Below are 14,788 nucleotides of genomic sequence, written 5' to 3' on the forward strand. Positions count from 1 at the left end.
TTACTTTGTGTACGATTGAATCTTTGAGTGAGTTAATAAATTAAAATATTTTTAACAGTTGGACCAGTGTTCACTACTCATCCAATGAATCAGGAGGAGGTTATTAATAACAGTTTTACACTACAGTGTACAACAGAAGGATTCCCTACACCATCTATACAATGGTACCTCAACAATACCATGATCACTAATAGTAGTAATAGATATATTGTTGACAACACATCAATGAACAGTATTACTAGTATACTGACAGTTATAATGGCTGACTTTACTGATACTGGCCTGTACCACTGTGAAGCTAATAGTAGTGTGTTTGTTGATAATGTGAACAGTGACATGATGGATATCAGTGTAGTAGGTGAGTGTGGGTTGGTATTATACTGTTACAAGGACAAAATACTGTATATATTTACTTATGGTACACTATTGAATAATGTATGTTTTAAAGTTTAATCAAGAAAATGTTTATTTAATTCAAAACAGCAAAGCTGTAAAAAAAGAATGTGGCCCTCGAAAGGGCTATGGTGAAAAAAGATGTGAAATCCAAGGTGGCGGCCAAGAAATGGCTGTGATGGTAGGTTAATGGTAAAAATTTTAATAACAACAATTCAGGTGAATTTTGGTGCCGCTTGATTTTGGCACAAAATTCACCTGAATTTTCATCATTAAAATTTTTACCAATAACCTACCATCACAGCCATTTCTTGGCTGCCACTTTGGATTTCACATCTTTTTTCACCATAGCCTTTTTGAGGGCCGCACTCTTTTTTTACAGCTTGGCTGTTTTGGATTAGATTTCACTTCTTTTATACCCCAAGGCCGGCTTTGGCACTTCTTTAACCTATCTTTTTTTCTTTACCACGGGAAGAAGAAAAGATGAAGCAGATGTTAAATACTTTAAATATTTCTAATTTTATCAGTAAATATACAAATTATATATCATACATTACGATAGTAACTGTATAGTAAGGACCACAAAGGAGTAGGCATGGCTCACGAAATAATATCGCCCAAAAACCAGCCTCAATTTTCCCTTATGACAATGAGGCAGTATTGGTGAGGTAAAACTAAGCCCAGACAAGCTTTCAGATCGGACCGAAATGCTTTCAACAAGTTGCAATGGAATTTTAAAAATTTTTGTTCAAAAGAATTTTCTACTGACTGAGTAAGTAACTGACTGACTGATGCTTTCAGACAAGCGTAACTTGATAACTGATAAGGCTGCGGGCTTGATTTTTTCACTGTTCGACGTCGTTTCAGCCCGAAAGGTGCCTTTTGGCATACCGCAGTATGTACAATGCATTCTTCATGGACTTACCAGTGTCCTCCTTTGTGTCCCATTCATCTTTGCTGACAGGGAAAGGTGTCGACTTGGCGATAGCACGTGATGGCTTCCGTTCGAAACGGAAATCATCCGTATTTTTCATCGTGGCTATTTTGATTGCAGAGGTGCTTTTCAAACAGTTCTTGATTCGTACTGCTGTGTAACAGGTTGAACGTAGCCTACAGCAAAGCGTAATGGATACTTCACTTTTCAGACGATAATTAATATGATTGGGACACGCAGTACAATTTCTTTCTTTTGGTATGCGTGGATTGTAGAAGTGCTTTTTGAACAGTTCTTGATTCGAAATGCTGTGTAATGGGTTGAACATAGCTGACAACGAAGCGTAATGGATACTTCACTTTTCAGACAATAATCGATATAGCTGGGGCGCATGGTGCCTTTTCAGATGCGGTATGTGTGGGTCCACCAGTCATAATAAAATTATTCATGCGCAGAGGTGGCAGCTATGAAATGGCTGTAATGATGTTGACAATAATAATGCACAAAGCCGTTATTAAAATTTAACATCATTGCAGCCATTTCATGGCCGCCATCTTGATTTCTCAACTTTTTCACCAATGCTACACCCTTTTATAGAGCTAGGCTGTTTTGCATGGAAAATAAATACAGTACATTACACACTATATAGATGGATACTCTCTAATACAACAGTCAGTGAAATACTCTAATAGAGCATTCGTGAATTAAACATTTATGGTAAAAAGGTATTGTGAACATTGGAACATGATAGCCTAAAGAGAATGCTTTTAGAAATCATTTGGAATGATTGTTTTTACAAATTAGTTGCAGTAAACTGTATTTGTTGTTAAATATTATATTATTTCTTGTGTAGAGAGACCTGTGGTTACCCCATCCTCTCACAATGTCAGTTTGGGCACTAACATAACATTTGAATGTACAGAGTTTGGTTCTCCACCATTTACCTACCAATGGTTCATGAGAAATACATCAATGGAAGGAAGTGATAAGTTATTAGTTGGAGAGGATAAGAACACTTACAACATATCATCAGTATTGTACAATCAGACTGGACTATATTTTTGTGAAGCTAGTAATATGTTAGGAATTCTTTCTAATTCAACTCCTGCTAGTCTAATAGGTGAAAATTATTATTATTATTATTTTTTTGATTTTGATTTTGCAATGCATACCTAGGCCATTGCTGTACTAAATAGGTTTCTACTGTGTAAGTCATGAAATGATTTACTAGCCTGTTAATTTCATATTTATATTTTGATCCAAACTTTGTATGAATGATCAGAAAGTTTTCTTTTGTCTCAGCTAATTGCTGTCATTGGCCCAACATATACGTACTATGTATACACCTTGTAGCAAGAATAGGTATTCTTCATAAAACTGAACATAGTAGAAACTGATCTTTACATAAAAATCTGTTTAACTCACACAGTTCGTCCGAACATGGTTGAACATCCAGTCACAATACAGTCAGTGTACCCAGGAGAGATGGTGAACTTCAGTTGTAGAGCTGAAGGTTTCTCTACACTTAGTTATAGCTGGTTTGTGGTGGAGTCTGGTTCTGATATTGGAGTGAAGATTGGGAATACAGCTTATCCAACATACTCTATTTCTAATCCCATTTATAACCAAAGCAATACTGGTTACTATTGTGTTGCTACTAACAATGAGGGAATTGCCGTATCCAACACTTCTACTCTGACAGGTACATAGTCACACTGTGTCTCATTTTGTGCAAGGTATTTATAGGATTTTTGAAGTGTAGTTACTGTAGATGATCTGTGTCTTTGATGACTCTTCTCATATTTATTACTGACACTACTAGACTGATTGTCGCAAATTGGATTGTTATCCAAATGCGTATTATTGATACAAGATTTATGTACAAAACCAATATCTATGAGATACCTTGCTTATGAATAATATATTAGTATTATAAAATAAAGTTAAAACCATTACATCATTTTGATTTGGGGCACCTGAAGTCACAACTTCCTATGCTCCAAATAATTTATAAAAAAAATTTAGGGAGTTTCCATTAGTATCATGACTGGATAATGCAGTTATTATATATTTTATTTGTACAGTAATGCTAAATAAATTTGTTTATGTACTATTCTGTAAATGTTTCCTTCTAGTAATTAAAATTTTGACTATTTAGCACAAATCATATGCTTGGAAAATGATAGCCTATTTGTGTAATCACTTATAATCTACAGATATTTTAACTTATTTTCAATATAGTTGTCAGACCTAACATCACTGATATCACCTTCACTCCACAACCAACCAATACTTCATTGTTACTCAATTTTACTAACAGTCAGTTAATGACTTGTAGTGCTAGTGGTGGTCCTCGGATCATGACCATGTGGTTGTTTGATGATGGTTCATCATTGTCAACAGTGGCCAATGGTAGTGACACTGTAACTCATAACATCTCATCCTCATCAACCAGTGATACTGGTACTTATTACTGTATAACCACTATTGATGGAATGAATGACACTTCAGATGTGTACACTTTGTTTGGTGAGTCATTACTATCTATGTAAAAACAGCCAAGCTGTATAAAAAGGGTGTGGCCTTCAAAATCCTGGGTGAAAAAAGTTGTGAAATCAAAGGTGTGGCGGCCATGAAATGGCTGCAATGATGTGTATGATAATAAAGTTTAATAAAACATTAATTACCATTAACATGATTACAGCCATTTTATGGCCACCATCATTAATATTGTTTCAGAATTTTCTTGACCCCAGCTTTTTGAAGGCCACACACTTTTATACAGCTTGGCTGTTTTTTGCATGAATTTCATTTCTTTTAAATATATACCCAAAGCCAACCATGAACTGACTTTGAGGTTTATTTTTACTAAATTCAAGTATACTATTTGTCTATTTAAGGATTTTCAGTCACTGTTCTATTAGAGTATCTCGCCTTTTTCATGTAAAACATGTTAAGTTACAGTTGTTCAATTTTTACAAAGTAAATCCAGCACCTTTTATGCTAGAATACAATTTACAGCGTGTTGTCACAAGTTTTATTAGTATAGCACTTATTACAGTATGATGATTATGATGATGATGATTTGGTGCGAGTAGGTTTTAATAGTACTGAGTGTACTACCCTGCTGATCTGTACCATAACAGCTATAGTGTTGGCTTGAATTCGATGGAATGCTAGAGAAGTCATAATAGTATTGTATTACAGAGTTTATTTGATTACTTTTGTAATGATCTAACATAGCTCACGTTTTTTGAAAACTTCTAATAGAACACACATGGAATGTTCTAGATTTTCTATTGGTAGATCTATGAAATTATGAACTTTGAGTATATTTTAGCTAGAATTTTCATTTATAAAGTAGAAATTACATGAGGTGATCAGCCATGATGGCAATGGCTCAGTATTAAAGGATTTGGATTTCATTGACAAGCATGAAGGTCCCTGGTTCAAAAGCTGGTAAGTTTATTCCCCACAGTGACTGTTGCATTAGAGTATTTTGATCCAGCGATTTACAGTTGTGTGGTTTTTGAGCTACACATGCATGGAAATCACATTTGCTTTGGAGTGCCTTGTAACTCTATACCTGTCAACACATTTTCTTTTATTAAACCTCAAAAGGTTTGAGCTAAGATGGTTAACCTACCCTCAAAGCAATTTTCAAGTTATTTCCATAAGTGATTTACTCTGTAGGCGTGACTACTCGAATGGCTGCAGGTTCGAAGCTGCCCAGGTCCAGTCATGGTTTTTTTCCCCTTTCTTCACCTTTCCAAACACACTTTCTGTAACAACTTTACACAGGCTGTAGGATCAGGTGTCCTACAGACTTCAGCACTTGTGCTGTAAAGCCTTAATAAATAAGTGAATAAGTCAACCTTTTTAATGCAAATAATTGTTCATAGCTCTATGACTATTATTCAGATTTGCATCAAACTTGGTATGTGATTGTGCCACAATAACAAACAACTGTAAATTGTACCAATGCTCAAGAAAATTGAGCCAAGTCAATTTTTGAAGGTTTATATTTCACGATTTTGTTAGGCAGTCTTGCTCAAATTTGGTATGTGGGGTCTTGAAGGTGGAGGGAATTTGCAGTATAAAAATGATTCCAATTCAAGGAGGAAGCATAGAACTACTTATGCATGAAGATCTCATTTAGTTTCTTCCAGTTAATATACTCGTGGTGTGGAACGCCGACTTTCTTGGCTGCACGACACACTACTGTGTGGCTTGATACTACTATATATGATAGTCTATTTAGGATATATAAATGTACAATTTCAATCTTTTTTTTTCCCTTTAGTTTTAGTAAACTTGAAATGTACGTATATATGCTAATAACACTTTATGCATGCTAAACCTAATATTATATAGCAATTACAATAAACCTCTATTCTACCAATACAAACAATTTGTGTTGTTTCTCTACACAGTTGCTCCATATGGTGTAAACATCACTGGTGGCAACACATACCCTCATGGGAGTCAGTTACAATTACATTGTTCATCAGAGGGTGGACCACAATTAGAATACAGTTGGAGCAGAACTAACACATTCTCAAATGACACAACTACTAACACCAACAACCTTACTATTAGTAATGTAACTACACTTGATGGAGGAAATTACACTTGTACTGTCACTAATAATGCTGGATCTAGTAGTAATACTGTCACTGTCTATGGTGAGTTACTTCATATCACATGTTTATTTCCTTGTTTTGTTCTTACTTTGTGTAAGGTTGAAACCTTGAGTGAGTTAAAATATTTTTAACAGTTGGACCAGTGTTCACTACTCATCCAAAGAATCAGGAGGAGGTTATTAATAACAGTTTTACACTACAGTGTACAACAGAAGGATTCCCTACACCATCTATACAATGGTACCTCAACAATATCATGATCACTAATAATAGTAATAGATATATTATTGACTCCACATCAATGAATAGTATTACTAGTATACTGACAATTATAATGGCTGACTTTACTGATACTGGTCTGTACCACTGTGAAGCTAATAGTAGTGTGTTTATTGATAATGTTTACAGTGACATGATGAATATCAGTGTAGTAGGTGAGTGTGTGTTGGTACGAAGTCAAAATACCGTGTGCATTTATGTATGGTGCACTATTGAATAATGTACATTTTAAAATTTAATAAAGAAAATGTTTATATGTATGTATTTGGTCTATAGTATGAACAGCCTATGTCAAACACTCCAGCATAACAGACAGAGTAGCTATAGAATAGAATGTTTCAGTGTATCAACATGATACTAACACATTGTGAATCTATATCAAAACAGTCAAGTTGTGTGAAAAAGGAATTTACCTCACAATAGTACAGGGTGAAATATTGTGAAACCATACAAATAAATAGCTGAAATGATGTCAATAAATTTTAATAATATGGCATTTCTTATGATTTCACAACCTTTTTACCTGGTCCACACCATTTTTTTAACAGCTTGGCTGTTTTGAGGTCAAGACTACAAACAATCTTTGTATCCATACTAATTCATCACTCACGTAGTACAAGATAAATCAGAACTTGGTTGATTGAGTGCATTATAAAATTTATTATCATCAACATATGGCTGCCACCTTTGATTTCACAATTTTACACTCAAGCTTTTGAAAGCGCACTTATATACAGCTTGGCTATTTTGGATGGATTTCACTTTTTTTTGTATTTTAAATACCCTAAAGCCAACCACAAACTGGCTTTGAGACTTTTTCATCCTAATCATTGTTCATCTTATCTGCGGATACAATGATGATAATATCAGGCAAACTAGTGCTATACCAATGCAGAAAAATACCTACAGATCCAATACCAAAGCCAAAGGATCTAAGTTAACACTGATAATTGCTCCAACTGTAATTTTGTACTTCCTTCCAGATTAGGTGTGCATGTGCACTATTTGTCTATTAGGATTTTTACTTTGTATTACTATTCTATTAGAGTACATACCTCTATTAGTGTATTCCAGCTTTCTTGGTCGCACAGTGCACTACCGTGTGTCTTGATGAGAAGAAAACAAAGAAATAAACCAAAACTCCTAGTAATTCATATCAGGAATGTCTGCATTGATTATGCTGAATTCTAGTATGTTTCCTGTTGTATCTTCCAGGGAGTTCCACACTTTATTAGAAGAAAGGAGTGCAGGGCTATGTAGGTGTGCATGTGTGAAAGTTTCCTATTAATAACACACTGTTGTGATGTGCTGGATTCTTGGACCACACAACACATTATTCTGTGTCTTGATATCTGATAAAATGGAGGTTAATCTCATGGTAGATCAATCCTCACTTAATGGAACAATCAGTGGAGAATAAAATGCTGCAATGATTAGTGATGTACCAATATCACATATTCACTATCGATCCAATACCAAATACATTTTAGATGGAAATGGCAAATACCAATCCAATACTTATACTTTTTTACACTAATACATTACTCACAAAAACAGCTAGTAATTCCAATAGTAGTTGGTAGACTAGCTTACTAAACACACCACACATGAGGATAACAATCATTTATTGCTTCAACAATCTTATTTCATGGCTTATTGCTATTTGCACTATGCTATAAAGCCACTCCAAATACATTCTGTTTCCCATCCTGGACTCAGGAATATATGCTTGCGGGCAGACAGTCTATTTCCATTATGCAAAAACAACTGGAAAGTAATGGAAGAATATGGAATAATGGAATATGAGAACTGACAGTAACTAGATGCGGGCATTGGATGGGAAATAGAGAATTTATTTGGAGTGGCCTAATGGCTGGCCTCTTTCAAAGAATTCATGACTTATATCAGCCTTTGATCAACGCCGTTTGACATGCATCGTAAGCCACTATCTTGAAAATAAATTATATGACACCGTACAAAGCATCGGTGGGTATCAAACATTTATAGCTTTACCAATATCAGTCCAATACCAGCAAAATAGGGCCATTCCAGCACTAATATAGGTATCGGTGCATCACTAGTGATAATATGGTACACACTAGATGGATAGTCTTTAATAGAATGGTCAGTGTGCAGTGAAACACTGTAATAGAGAATTCAGAATTTAAACTTCTTAATACTATATTATGAAATGTTGTGAACATTGGAGCTTAATACAGAAACCATTTGAAAATATTTTTTTGAAAATTAGTTGCAGTAAATTAGTTGGAATTTACTGTATTTATTGTTTAATATTATCTTTATTTCTTGTGTAGAGAGACCTGTGGTTATCCCATCCACTCACAATGTCAGTTTGGGCACTAACATAACATTTAAATGTACAGAGTTTGGTTCTCCACCATTTACCTACCGATGGTTCATGAGAAATACATTAATGGAAGGGAGTGATAAGTTATTAGTTGGAGAGGATAAGAACACTTACAACATATCATCAGTATTGTACAGTCAGATTGGACTATATTTCTGTGAAGCTAGTAACATGTTAGGAATTCTTTCTAATTCAACTCCTGCTAATCTGTTAGGTGAGAATTTTTAGATTTTGCATTGCATACCTAGGCCATTGCTGCATGCTGCCACTAAATCAGTTTCTAGCACATATTTCATGAATTGATGGTATTGCTCTGTTAATTTCATATTTATATTTTAATCCAAAGTTTACATGAATGATTAAATAACTCAGAAAGTTTTCTTTTGTCTCAGCTAATTGTTGTCATTGACCTCACATATACGTACTATGTATACACCTTGCAGCAAGAATAGGTATTCTTCATAAAATTGAACATAGTAGAAACTGATGTTTACATAAAAATTTGTTTAACTCACACAGTTCGTCCGAACATGGTTGAACATCCAGTCACAATACAGTCAGTGTACCCAGGAGAGATGGTGAACTTCAGTTGTAGAGCTGAAGGTTTCTCTACACTTAGTTATAGCTGGTTCGTGGTGGAGTCTGGTTCTGATATTGGAGTGAAGATTGGGAATACAACTAATCCAACATACTCTATTTCTAATCCCATTTATAACCAAAGCAATACTGGTTACTATTGTGTTGCTACTAACAATGAGGGAATTGCCGTATCCAACACTTCTACTCTGACAGGTACATAGTAACAATGTGTCTCATTTTGTACAAGGTATATATAGGATTTTTGAAGTGTAGTTACTGTAGATGATCTGTGTCTTTGATGACTCTTCTCATATTTATTACTGACACTACTAGACTGATTGTTGCAAATTGGATTGTTATCCAAATGCGTATTATTGATACAAGATTTATGTACAAAACCAATATCTATGAGATACCTTGCTTATGAATAATATATTAGTATTATAAAATAAAGTTAAAACCATTACATCCATTTTGATTTGGGGCACCTGAAGTCACAACTTCCTATGCTCCAAATAATTTATATAAAAAATTTAGGGAGTTTCCATTAGTATCATGACTGGATAATGCAGTTATTATATATTTTATTTGTACAGTAATGCTAAATAAATTTGTTTATGTACTATTCTGTAAATGTTTCCTTCTAGTAATTAAAATTTTGACTATTTAGCACAAATCATATGCTTGGAAAATGATAGCCTATTTGTGTAATCACTTATAATCTACAGATATTTTAACTTATTTTCAATATAGTTGTCAGACCTAACATCACTGATATCACCTTCACTCCACAACCAACCAATACTTCATTGTTACTCAATTTTACTAACAGTCAGTTAATGACTTGTAGTGCTAGTGGTGGTCCTCGGATCATGACCATGTGGTTGTTTGATGATGGTTCATCATTGTCAACAGTGGCCAATGGTAGTGACACTGTAACTCATAACATCTCATCCTCATCAACCAGTGATACTGGTACTTATTACTGTATAACCACTATTGATGGAATGAATGACACTTCAGATGTGTACACTTTGTTTGGTGAGTCATTACTATCTATGTAAAAACAGCCAAGCTGTATAAAAAGGGTGTGGCCTTCAAAATCCTGGGTGAAAAAAGTTGTGAAATCAAAGGTGTGGCGGCCATGAAATGGCTGCAATGATGTGTATGATAATAAAGTTTAATAAAATATTAAATACCATTAACATGATTACAGCCATTTTATGGCCACCATCATTAATATTGTTTCAGAATTTTCTTGACCCCAGCTTTTTGAAGGCCACACACTTTTATACAGCTTGGCTGTTTTTTGCATGAATTTCATTTCTTTTAATTATATACCCAAAGCCAACCATGAACTGACTTTGAGGTTTATTTTTACTAAATTCAAGTATACTATTTGTCTATTTAAGGATTTTCAGTCACTGTTCTATTAGAGTATCTCGACTTTTTCATGTAAAACATGTTAAGTTACAGTTGTTCAATTTTTACAAAGTAAATCCAGCACCTTTTATGCTAGAATACAATTTACAGCGTGTTGTCACAAGTTTTATTAGTATAGCACTTATTACAGTATGATGATTATGATGATGATGATTTGGTGCGAGTAGGTTTTAATAGTACTGAGTGTACTACCCTGCTGATCTGTACCATAACAGCTATAGTGTTGGCTTGAATTCAATGGAATGCTAGAGAAGTCATAATAGTATTGTATTACAGAGTATATTTGATTACTTTTGTAATGCTCTAACATAGCTCACAAATTTTTTGAAAATTTCTAATAGAACACACATGGAATGTTCTTTGAAATTATGAACTTTGAGTATATTTTAGCTAGAATTTTCATTTATAAAGTAGAAATTACAGGAGGTGATCTCAATGTTAAAGGATTTGGATTCCCAGCATGGAGGTCCCTGGTTTGAAAGCTGGTAAATTTATTCCCCATTGTGACTGTTCTATTAGAGTATTTTGATCCAGCGATTTACAGTTGTGTGGTTTTTGAGCTACACATGCATAGAAATCGCATTTGCTTTGGAGTGCCTTGTAACTCTATACCTGTCAATGCATTTTCTTTTATTAAACCTCAAAAGGTTTGAGCTACGATGGTTAACCTGTATTCAATGCAATTTTCAAGTTATTTCCATAAGCGATTTACTCTGTAGGCGTGACTACTCGAATGGCTACAGGTTCGAAGCTGTCCAGTTCCAGTCATGTTTTTTTTTCTCCTTTCTCCACCTTTCCAAACACACTTTCTGTAACAACTTTACACAGGCTGTAGGACCAGGTGTCCTACAGACCACTGCACTTGTGCTGTAAAGCCTTAATAAATAAATGAATAAGTCAACCTTTTTAATATAAATAATTGTTCATAGCTCTATAACTATTATTCAGATTTGCACCAAACTTGGTATGTGATTGTGCCACAATAAAAAAAAAAGTAAATTGTACCAATGCTCAAGAAAATCCAGCTAAGTCAACTTTTGAAGGTTTATATTTCATGATTGTGTTAGGCAATCTTGCTCAAATTTGGTATGTGGGGTCTTGAAGGTGGAGGGAATTTGCAGTATAAAAATGATTCCAATTCGAGGAGGGAGCACAGAACTACTTATGCATGAAAATCTCATTTAGTTTCTTCCTTTTAATATACTCGTGGTGTGGAACACCGACTTTCTTGGCTGCATGACACACTACTGTGTGTCTTGATACTACTATATATGATAGTCTATTTAGGATATATAAATGTACAATTTCAATCTGTTTGTTTTCTTTAGTTTTAGTAAACTTGAAATGTACGTATATATGCTAATAACAATTTATGCATGTTGCTAAACCTAATATTAGATCAAGACACACGCTAGTGTGTTGTGCGGCCAAGAAAGCCGGCGACCACGCCGTGAGTATATTTACAGAAAGAAAGTAAACAGCTTTTCCACGCGTGCATAGCTCCATGGCCCCTTCTCCAAAGTTCCCCAGGTAGCGTACGCCACACAGCAAATTTTATTAAATTCGCAACAGCCATTTGCGAGATATGGGCGTTTAAAATTTCGTTTTAATTTTTTTTGTTTTTTTTCCTTTATATGCCGTACGGGGCTTCGATTTCTTTTCGCACACTTTGCAAAAATTGCTATAAAATGCAAATGCGTAACACGATTGCCTCAATCTTTGGCACAAATGAAGAACGTGTAACGATGGATTCACGTACCAAGTTTATTGTAAATCTGAGTAATATTCAAGGAGTTATGGACATTTATTCACATAAAAAAAGATCAAACTTTTGTCACGGCTACAGGGTAAACCAAGTATAGAAATAACTTGAAAATTGGTGTGTAGATAGGCTGATCATCGTAGCAGTGCCTTTTGATAGTTTGAATAGCAACAGAGTTACAGCGACAAAGTTATAAAGCAAAAACTAGGCGAGCGTAAAATCGCAGGTTAGAGATACTGTAATAGAGCAGACGGGGTAAAAAAGGTGTGCAAAAAATGTCGAAGAAAAGCTTACCAGAGTTCAAACCAGGGACCTCTATACCTAACACCTGCTTCCTTAACCGATGAACCACTGCTACCTTGACTGATCATCTCACTTATTTTCTGCTTTATAAATGAAATTTCTAGTTGAAATCTGCTTATAATCATAAGTTTTTAATTTCATAGATCTACCAATAGAAATACTAGATTGTTCTAGAACATTCTATGAATGTTCTATTAGAAGTCCTCAAAAATGTGCACTCTATTAGAGTATTACAATAATATTATCAAATATTGAATTAAATCATGCAATGAAATACATTTATAAGTCTGTCTTCAATAATCATAATTGTATTTACATAGAAAAGAAGAAATGTGAGTAAAAACAAACCTCAAAGTCAGCCATAGGCTGGTTTTGGGGCCTTATAAAGTACAAAAAGGAGTGAAATCCACACAAAAACAGCCAAGCTGTGAAAAAATGGTGCGGCCTTAAAAATCCTGGGTGAAAAAAGTTGTGAAATCAAAGGTGGCGACCAAGAAATGGCTGCAATGATGTTAATGCTAAAAAATTTTAATAATGGCTGTGTGCATTGTTAAAATTTATTAATGTTTAGTTACGCTACCACTCACCTATTTACGTGCTCTGTTCCTCGGATCTTCATTCTTCACCTCCAGCAATCCATTGATTGAGGAAGGGGTTTGGTAGGTGCCAGGGGGCCTCATCTGCCATGGTATATGGCCTAGGCAATGTTATGTAATTCCAGCGGGGCCAAAGTAGGAAGTACTTTTGGTTTATTGATGCTTGGGTAATGAAAGAGTTTAGAGCAGAGAAGCGTCTCTGTCCTAAACTCTTTACAATAGAGGCCAAACGGGAGAACCTAGTGGATAAGGCAGATATCCTAAGTGAGGCCCCCTGGCTGTCTCAGACTCCTCTAAGGAGAATGGACGAACTGCTTATAGCAGTAGTAGGTGATGTGTTGACCTGCGGGTCACCACTAATTTGTGTCACGTGGCTTTAGCCAGATTGTGACAGCATCAACACCTGTGCGCAGGTGCCAGATTGTGCTAGTGATCTGGTTGGGAGAGCGTCTCCTGGTAGTGATCTGGATGGGAGAGCGTCTCCGGCTAGCAATCTGGTTGGGAGAGCATCTCTAGTTGGCAGTTTGAATGGGAGAGCGTCTCCTAATAATGATCTGGATGGGAGAGCATCTTCAGGTAGTGATCTGGTTGGGAGAGCGTCTCCTGGTAGTGATCTGGATGGGAGAGCGTCTCCGGCTAGCAATCTGGTTGGGAGAGCATCTCTAGTTGGCAGTTTGAATGGGATAGCGTCTCCTAATAATGATCTGGATGGGAGAGCATCTTCAGCTAGTAATCTGGTTGGGAGAGTGTCTCCTGATACAGATCTGGATGGGAGAGACAAGCAGCTGTTAGCAACCTAATTTCCTGATGGCACTCTGAACTGGAGGGGCTTGTCTGTGACTGCAGGCAGGATAAAAGAGCATCTCTCCTGACAAAGATTTGAACTGCGAGCATCCCTCAATAGCAATCTCTACTTGTGGTAGCAGCTGGCACGGTGAAGGAATCCAGGCTGGCACAGTGAAGGAATCCAGTCAGACCTACAGCTGAAGAACTCGCAACAAAATGCATATGATAATACAGTCTTTCATGTAAATGTTTAGAGTACAACAACAACAACAACAACAACATTATGTGTCTACTTAGCTTGCTCCACTGCTTACCAGGGCTGAGCGATACTACCGTTTTAGCGATATATCGCGATGTTTTGAAAGTATCGATATCGCGATGTTTTGTTATTAACTATCGTGATACCATGCCTGTACATTACTGTCATTAAAATCCATTTGTTATGCAGTAGTAGGCTAAGAATTCTTGTAAATGATAAAGTCCACCCGTCTGGTTTCCCCTGCAGAGATGTGTGAACACCGTACCAACCTCAAAGCATGTGTTACAATAACTGTTACTGTAAACAAGGATGATAGTGGCTAGTTTGTTATCACCTATAAGGACTTCCTGCAGGAATGCTGAGCAATAAGCTATGTAGCACCAGCTATGATTGACTTATTGGTAAGTATCGTGAACTATTCAGTATCGTGAATAGTGGCTTTA

General features: G+C 35.7%; 2 protein-coding genes across 2 annotated transcripts in view; both read left to right on the plus strand.

Moving 5' to 3' along the window:
- Window positions 1–6,073, plus strand: part of LOC136252720 (hemicentin-1-like) — a 43,551-nt gene extending 37,478 nt beyond the window's left edge. Inside the window, exons 11-16 of the mRNA XM_066045288.1 lie at window positions 59–358; window positions 2,181–2,447; window positions 2,757–3,029; window positions 3,569–3,856; window positions 5,761–6,012; window positions 6,069–6,073. Coding sequence (XP_065901360.1) covers window positions 59–358; window positions 2,181–2,447; window positions 2,757–3,029; window positions 3,569–3,856; window positions 5,761–6,012; window positions 6,069–6,073 — 1,385 coding nt within the window. The remainder of the gene's footprint in view (window positions 1–58; window positions 359–2,180; window positions 2,448–2,756; window positions 3,030–3,568; window positions 3,857–5,760; window positions 6,013–6,068) is intronic.
- Window positions 6,074–6,254: 181 nt separating this feature from the next.
- LOC136254587 (uncharacterized) overlaps window positions 6,255–14,788 on the plus strand; it is a 100,807-nt gene continuing 92,273 nt past the window's right edge. Inside the window, exons 1-3 of the mRNA XM_066047336.1 lie at window positions 6,255–6,404; window positions 8,565–8,831; window positions 9,137–9,409. Coding sequence (XP_065903408.1) covers window positions 6,272–6,404; window positions 8,565–8,831; window positions 9,137–9,409 — 673 coding nt within the window. The 5' untranslated portion in view covers window positions 6,255–6,271. The remainder of the gene's footprint in view (window positions 6,405–8,564; window positions 8,832–9,136; window positions 9,410–14,788) is intronic.

Source organism: Dysidea avara, chromosome 4 (genome assembly GCF_963678975.1).
Source record: "Dysidea avara chromosome 4, odDysAvar1.4, whole genome shotgun sequence".
Taxonomy (NCBI): Eukaryota; Metazoa; Porifera; class Demospongiae; order Dictyoceratida; family Dysideidae; genus Dysidea; species Dysidea avara.